The 8,535-nt window shown below is 44.2% G+C and overlaps 1 protein-coding gene across 1 annotated transcript; it reads left to right on the top strand.

Moving 5' to 3' along the window:
• Positions 1 to 235: 235 nt before the first annotated feature.
• LOC124137614 (low-density lipoprotein receptor-related protein 3-like) lies at positions 236 to 7,857 on the top strand. Its single transcript, XM_046504006.2, has 4 exons — positions 236 to 491; positions 2,868 to 3,239; positions 3,391 to 3,504; positions 6,359 to 7,857. Exons 1-4 carry the CDS (start codon positions 404 to 406, stop codon positions 6,715 to 6,717), a joined length of 933 nt encoding a protein of 310 aa, XP_046359962.1. The 5' UTR covers positions 236 to 403; the 3' UTR covers positions 6,718 to 7,857.
• The last annotated feature ends 678 nt before the right edge of the window (positions 7,858 to 8,535 follow it).

Raw genomic sequence — 8,535 nt, 5'->3', positions numbered from 1 at the left:
CCAACCATTAAACAACAAACCAACCAACCATATGCCCCCAACAAGGGCATAATACCCTCATTATACAGCGCACCGCCTTTAATCGCCAGCTGACAAAGCGAGGTAGGTAGGCCTGTCAGAGTATCTGCATTTCCGGCTGTAATTAGCACCTGCCTAACGCGATCATGAGAAATAATCCCTTCTGAATGTCAGTCAATACCGTCGCTAGGCAACGGAGGCCATTTCTAAACATTGCCTACTGGGTAGATAGTTATCGACCGCGACCAGAAGACAATTGCACTGACAATACGGATTACCCATACATACTGACCTCGTGATGCGGTCGAGGTGTACCATGCATGTTTAAACACAAAGAAAACGAAAATGGCGTAAGGTGTGATTCGGGGGAAAGTTGAGGAGGAAAATGACACTGGAAGGTTCGAGTCGTGGGATGCTGACTTTGTGTGGAGTACTTGTGTTAGCGGCCGGGATAGCGACGTCTGTATCAGTTGGTAATGTCAGAAACACCATTATTTGTTCACGAGTGTTGCTTGTGTCTCGCCCTGTGATGTGACCTGTCTGTGACATATGCTCGCCCCTCACTCCCAAGACATAGAAACTGCTAGCGTGTATCCTGTAGAAAATCAATAGCCGTTGAGACGATGCCCACTGGATGACATTTATTGTACAAGCAAATTCCCCATGTTATAAGCTGGAGGTTTCACAGTTAACAGCGCTTGTGGAGACGCAGTGCTGTATAGTGTTGATTCAGGACGCGTTCCTTGCATGTTTACTCCTGTTTAATGCTCTGTTCTCATTGCACTTAGCAATGGGGCCGCTCTAACATTGGCGCACAGCCAATACCCAGGGGACTCTCGGCCCTGACTTCCCATTGACGTTTCAACCATGTGTTTAGGCATGGGAGATTCTCTCGACCCTGTCACATTTCACGTCGATGTTAATATCATATTTTTTAAGCAGGAGAGACATTCTCGGCCCTGGGTTAACGTTGACGTTTACGCCATGTTGTTTACGAGGTAGTGGTGGTGGGTGGGGGTTGATGTTGGGGAGGGGGGAGGGGGGCTGCTGTCGGACCCTACTTCACATTTTCACACTGGCGTTTATATCATGTTGTTTAAGAGGTAGTGGTGGGGTGGGGGTGCTGTCGGACCCTTCTTCACATTTTCACACTGGCGTTTACATCATGTTGTTTAAGCAGGGAATACCTCTCGACTGTGTTAGTACTTATGTCACATGTATTACCAATTATAGCATTATGTGTCAGTTCTTGTGATCAATATATTACCATACAATATTATGTGTTAGTTCGTAGGACAAATACATGTTAGTTCTTGTGGTACATGTATTACCAGATCAACGGTACGGTAGATATCTCAATGTGGTAGATACCCACCTATTTTGACTCGCTACAACGGGTTAAGGAGGTGAACATCACGCGTGGTATACAGAGCCCAGTCCCTATAGCCCCCAGCCAACATGACCCGTGAAGATCCGGGGTAGAATAGGTCCTCAGCAACCCATGCTTGCCGTAAAAGGCGACTATGCTTGTCGCAAAAGGCGACTAACGGGATCGGGTGTTCAGGCTCGCTGACTTGGTTGATGCATGTCATCGATCCCAATCATGGATCGATGCTCATGATGTCAATCACTGGATTGTCGGGTCCAGACTCGAGTATTTACAGACTGCCGTCATATAGCTGGAATATTTCTGAGTGCAGCGTAAACAACCAACCAACCAACCAACCTAGCCAATACACTCTTTTCATTCACTGACACTCTCACTCACTCATTTACTTCCTTTGTTGTGGATGAAACACACTGGTTATATTTCGTGTTGAACTATGCCACCCCCTTTATCAGATTTAACGATTGACGAGTAAAGGAAAGTAATGACACTGTATTGGCATTTTGAAACTGTGTGTTTACATTACGGGGCAGTATGCCATTAAGCTGTGTACGACTCAAATTCAGGGGACATCTTTCTGGGTAAACCCATCCGGCTATCCTATTATATGCAGTTGAATGTAGATTTAGCTTATGTGCCTCTCCCGGTGGTACAAGTAAGGGACAATTCCTGGCTCGCCCTCTGGTCCACATGTCGTCAATTTGCACTCTACTGAATACATGATGTTCGATCGCCGTCAAATAACTCGTCCTTTACACAGTCCATTGTTCATTGCCCTATACACAGAATCCGCTGTTCACTCGCCCTATATACGGAATCTGTTGTTCACTCGCCCTATACACAGAATCTGTTGTTCACTCGACCTCTACAAAGAATCTGTTGTTCACTCGCCCTCTACAAGAAATCTGTTGTTCACTCGCCCTTACACAGAATCTGCTGTTCACTCGCCCTATACACGGAATCTGTTGTTCACTCGACCTCTACAAAGAATCTGTTGTTCACTCGACCTTACACAGAATCTGTTCACTCGCTCTCTACACGGAATCTGTTGTTCACTCGCCCTCAACACAGAATCTGTTGTCCACTCGCCCTCTACTCAGAATCTGTTGTCCACTCGCCCTATACACGGAATCTGTTGATCACTCGCCCTCTACAAAGAACCTGTTCACTCGCCCTTTACACAGAATCTGGTGTTCACTCGCCCTCAACACAGAACCTGTTGTTCACTCGCCCTCAACACAGAATCTGATGTCCACTCGCCCTCTACAAAAAAAACTGTTCACTCGCCCTCTACACAGAATCTGTTGTCCACTCGCCCTCTACACATAATCTGTTGTCCACTCGCCCTCTACACAGTATCTGTTGTTCACCCTCCCTCCTACATAGAATCTGTTATCCCTTGCCCTATACACAGAATACATCACACACCCGCTTTATAAAATATTGCATTGTTTTTTTTCAGATTATTTCCCTGCAAAATGCGACAGCAGCGTCATTGTCGACACCAGCAGCCAGCTGGAGAGCAGCGTCGGTCTGCACTACGCCAGCGACGTATCTTGTACATACACCGTCACAGTCGCAGCTAACAAGAGGGTTCTAGCTAAATTTCAAAGATTTGACTTTGAGAAAGAACATAATGGATCATGTGTAGATTATATAAATTTGTTTGACGGAAGTGACGTCCATCAAACTAAACTAAATGCGAAACCTCTTTGTGGCACCATTTTACCTGGCAACACCATATCCAGCCGCAACACCATCACGGCGTCTTTCGTCACGGACAGTTCCGGGACTGCCCGAGGATTCGCCTTGTTGTTCACGGCAATATATAATGGTAAGTGCGGATTATATCTCGTACTAGAAAATAAAGTCTGCATCAGTAGTAAAGCAATAACAAATATGAACGCAAGAAATGAAGTGTTTTAGTTCTAGACGGCGCCATTGGCCTTTCACGTGTCTCACGTAGTCGATGTTCTCACACACAGGGACATGTGCATCCGGGGACTTCTCCTGCAACAACTCGCTCTGTATCGCTAATGACCTTCAATGCAATGGCCTTGACCAATGTGGAGATAACTCCGACGAAGCAGCATGCACAGGTAAGTTCGTGTGTCCTTTTCAATGTGCGGAGTGTAGAATAAAATTAAATAAACTTTATTTCACTCCAGATCGTGACATGGCATAATAAGGTAGAATTAATTGAGCAAAATGTTTTTGGATAATCGACGGCATCTTCCCGAGGCAAAGGAGTAACCTGACTATAAAAGTCCAGTTTCCACCCTTGCCGAACTAGGCTGGTATTATGGAGTTACGTTTTGTCTGGACTAACGAGTCTATGCATAGTCCAATCAAAATCGCGCACCGAAATCCAAATCCGGTTCGTAAACTGTCGTGCAGATTTTGATCGATTGCAGGGTTTGCAAAGCATGTGCATCGCCAATTCGTTGTCAGCAGATATTTTCCAAATCCTTTCATGTTTTTAATCAAGGTGCTCACGTGATTTGATGCTTTTCGCGATGTAAGACCCGTTTTATCACAATATAGATCTTGATTATCGATCAGATCGTCCTGACTGGGCGCCACCATTTTGTGTGAAGCAAACGCAAGTGATACGAGAGGTGGAATCTGATTGGTCCATAGGAGAGGCTTAGAAGGGACATAATTGGTAATAGCCACTGGTGGCGCAACGATCGAGCCCAGTAATTCCAGCCTAGTTCGGCAAGGGTGGAAACTGGACTTTTAAAGTCAGTTAACTCCCTTGCCTCGGGAAGATGAATCGACGGGGGAGGTTCTGTACATTAACCGTCTTGCTACATCCCAAGAACGGAGTAGATACCTTCCCGTGTGAGCACATTGACAGTCTATTACTCCATGAAGATTCGGGTTAGAATTGGTCAGACGCAACCCCTTCTTCCCGAGGTAAGGGTGGTAACTTACTACAAAAGCCCACTTTCCACCCTTGCCGAACTTGACTGGAATTCCGCCGGAGTTACGTTTTGGCTGAACTAACGATTCTATGCATAGTCAAATCAAAATCGCGTAGACATCCGGTTCGTAAACAACGTGGATTTCAACGTGCAGATTTCGTTTGAATGAAGGATTTGCAAAGCAATTGTACCGCCAAATGTGGGTAGAAAGGTATTTTGCAAATATGTTCATGTTTTTAATCAAGTTGCCCAAGTATATTGATTCATTTCGCGCGGTTAGGCTCGTTTTATTAAAATATAGATCTTGATTATCGATCACATCGTCCTGCATGGGTACCAACGTTTTGTTTGAAGCAATTGCAAGTGATATGAGAGTGGAATCTGATTGGTCAATAGAAGGGACATAACTCGTAATAACCACCGGAGGCGCTACGATCGAGCCTGGAAATTGAAGCCTAGTTCGACAAGGGTGGAAACTGGATTTTTATAGTCAGTAAACGCCCTTGCCTCGAGAAGATGCAACCCATGTTTATCGTAAGAGGCTACTAACCTGATCTGGCCCAGACTCGATTATTTACAGACCGCCGTCATATGGCTGGAATATTGTTGAGTGCGGCGTTAAACAACAAACAAGCAAAATTACACACCACCATCACTCTATCTAGCCCGACCCAACCACCCACGACAACTCCTTACACCAATCTCCCAACCCCAGTCCTCCAATCAACCTCACATGGACAATATCATCTACACGTCACCGACAACCCATAATAACAAATCACCTAACCAGATCTATAATTCATGTTAGCTAGACCTGTTCTTTGTAGTCGACGTGCCGGGGCTAATTGCAAAATCATCGATCTACCTGTGCTGATGTATGTCTGTCAGGGTGTACCTTGTAAGGAACAAAGGATATTCTATGTGCAACATACACACGAATACAGAATAGACACACAGTATAAATACAGGACACACAGTAGACAAATGTAAAACATGTACACCCATGTCAAACAATAAAAGTGTACATACATTTACAAATGCAAGACCAACACACGTATTGAAATAGTATTGGTATAATATTAAAAATACCAGATGTATTGAACTTGTGTTTCGACTAACTCACGCTGTCAAGAGCTACATCGCCAATAGCCGCTCTCCCCTTAGACTGACATGTAGTATCTGAAATGAATATTTAACAGGAAAAAACAGTTGTTAAATTATAGTTATAAAATATAAAAAGAGCCCAGAGACTTTCTTCATTTTCAGATACTGATACTGCAGTAATCTAGACTTGCCAGACTTATAGACTTGCATTGGGATGTATTGGATATATTGGATATATTTGTTTCAGGGTCTGTATGACCGAGTACTCTCCCCGAACAGTCTCAATCTGACGACCGCCTCCGTGGTAGAGCGTCCGCGGTAGAGCGTCCGCCCGGAGAGCGGAAGGTCCGGGGTTCGATCCCCAGCCGCGTCGTACCAAAAGACGTTAAAAGATGGTACTTGTTGTTACCCTGTCTGGCGCTCGGCATTAAGGGGCTAAAACAAGGACTGGTCGGCTCGGAGTCAGTATACTGTGTCTGAGTCGAATATTCATGTTAAACTGTGGCATGGTATCTCAGTGTGCTAGCACTATAAATCGGCATCAGTCCGGACTAGTACAAGCAGACACACACACACACACACACACACACATACACGTCGCTATATAAGTGCAATAATCTTGGACGCGACGTTAAACCCCATTTCACTTCACCTCAATCTGACATTGAATTAATGATGGTTAACGTAACCACAGTGAATTCATTATATCACATTTATTACCAGACGCTAGGGTGTATTGTCGGGGTTTGTGATTGATTGAGTTTATCCCGCGTTTAGTATTTTGCCGACAACATCAAAGCGGGGGCCCATTGTTTCCGTTTGCGGAACCGAACCCGTGATTTCTAGGCGGGACGAGTGAGTCCGTTACACACTAGGCTTTCCTACCGTTGTTTGTTAACGTCTAACTGTGTATGTGCTTCAGCTGAAGACCTGCTCCTGAGGTACGGAAAGGACCACGCCCCGCTGATTGCCGGTGTGGTACTCGGGGTGCTGGCCGTTGCTGTGATTGGCGTCCTGGTGGCCATGTACATCTACAAACGCAACAAATGGAGACGCTTTCTCAGTGACAATGATGCGGAGGATGAAAGCATTTGGGAAATCGAGTCTGCCTACCCCGTCACCCAGAAGTACTTCAAAGGAAACCGAGGACGACCCAATTATAATACCTTGCAAGAGTATGCAGAAACTGATCACGTCACAGCAGAAACTAATGACATCAGTCCACGAGGTGCAAGTGACGTCAGTGATGCTTCAACCTCCAAACTGACATCGACTGCATGATACCTATAGCTGCATCGAATTTTGACTTGGCTTTTTAATAGGTGGTGGTTATACATATGTGTAAGTTTTACGATGGCATTTATTCAAAACCTTGACATTCCGAACCCTCTACATTCCGGACACCTGCAGATAAAGACATACAGCTGGAAAGCCCGCTAGTTTCATCGATGTAGATCTACTTAATCTAGACGAAGGAAACTGACCGCATTACGAGGTTACCAAATATCGATGTCCCATCAATTAATTCGTCTTCATGAATCCCATGAGCAAATTAGTTCTTTGGTATTGCATGCTAAATATGTTCTGAAACGGAACTTTCACAAAAAGCAAGAAACTCGTACGTGGAAACCTGGTGAAAACGTATATATGTGGAACCGCCCATATATGAGAAAACAACTTGTCACTGTCCAGTCGAGACTCCCGTTATACCGAAACCCCGCTTTGGGGGCGCGTGTGTTAGGAACGTCTTCCTGTTCACATTACCAACCCTCGATTATCCAGACATTTCTATCTCCACTCTGATATGATAATAGCTAGGAGATATAATAAACTGGCTGATCGAGGATAGACATTGCCATGTAACAAGGATTCGTTCATCCGGATAACTGTTAATCCCTACGATTTCACCTGGGAAGCACATTCCAGATTAACGGGGTTTCGCTGTATATTCAACACATTTTCCGCAAGACCAAGGTGCGTTAAATAGCCAACTACCAATGACCATTACGAAAGCTGCTGCTATCCATAACATCGATTTTGACAAAAACTTGCATTAATCAAAATATTGTTGACGTATTATTCAATATCAGGTGATGGATGCAATTTGAGTTGTACTTGCATGTTACACGTGTTTTATTTAAGGCTTGTCATATGTTGTTTTGTTCCTTCATATGAATCTATCTTTTTATGTGTAATTTGAATGTGTTATCTAATTCCTTTACAATTATACATTTTGTCCATGTAGATATATATCTATTGTTTCGCGGGCGAAACTACACCAATTCGAATTATTTATTTGACCAATTATCTTGATATGTATTTATTCTCTTATAGGAAACGTTCAATGCCCATTTTGATTTGCAAAAATAAATGACTTGTATAAAAACTGCCGATTTGTTACACGATAAAGATGTAAAACAGTATGGCATTCTGTTGTGCGTTCTACCCCGACCTGGGGCGGTCGGGTAGCCTAGTGGTTAAAGCGTTCGCTCGTCACGCCGAAGACCCGGGTTCGATTCCCGACATGGGTACAATGTGTGAAGCCCATTTCTGGTGTCCCCCGCCGTGATATTGCTGGAATATTGCTAAAAGCGGCGTAAAACCATACTCACTCACTCTACCCCGACCTGGTCCAGCCAGGCCCGGAGACTAACATGAGGACAATGTGTAGACAATATGTTGATTGTCCGAACACGTGTTTGGACATTTGTTGACTTGTTGATCGTGTGTTGACTGGTTGATCGTGTGTTGACGTGTTGACTGGCTGATCGTGTTCTGACTAGTTGATCCACACGAATACAAACATACCTTTAATAAAAAAACAAAGTGGCGCTTTCACATCAATCATATTCCAATAAACTTAAAAAATAATCTTCTGAAGTCAAACAATATGAGAGGAGTTTGGTTACTATAGTATTGAGTGAGTGGGTTGGGTTTTAACGCCGCTTTCAACATTATTCCAGTTATCACAGCGTGTAAGCTTAATGTGGGAGGAAAGCCGTCATATAGCTGGAATATTGCTGAGTGCGGCGTTAAACAACAAACTGCAGTAGTAACCCTCAGATATGACAAAAGACCACCTCCGTGGTCTAGTGGTAG

The sequence above is a fragment of the Haliotis rufescens genome, unplaced genomic scaffold (assembly GCF_023055435.1).
Source record: "Haliotis rufescens isolate VD_foot unplaced genomic scaffold, xgHalRufe1.0.p SCAF_19, whole genome shotgun sequence".
Lineage (NCBI taxonomy): Eukaryota > Metazoa > Mollusca > Gastropoda > Lepetellida > Haliotidae > Haliotis > Haliotis rufescens.
This window is presented reverse-complemented; position numbering and strand designations above follow the sequence as displayed.

Bases quoted from the DNA above. Each gene is read 5' to 3' on its own strand.
- LOC124137614 (XM_046504006.2), top strand. From the start codon at position 404: ATGACACTGGAAGGTTCGAGTCGTGGGATGCTGACTTTGTGTGGAGTA. The intron at 492-2,867 runs GTAATGTCAGAA...GTTTTTTTTCAG, and splicing joins AGCGACGTCTGTATCAGTTG to ATTATTTCCCTGCAAAATGC. The intron at 3,505-6,358 runs GTAAGTTCGTGT...TATGTGCTTCAG, and splicing joins CGACGAAGCAGCATGCACAG to CTGAAGACCTGCTCCTGAGG.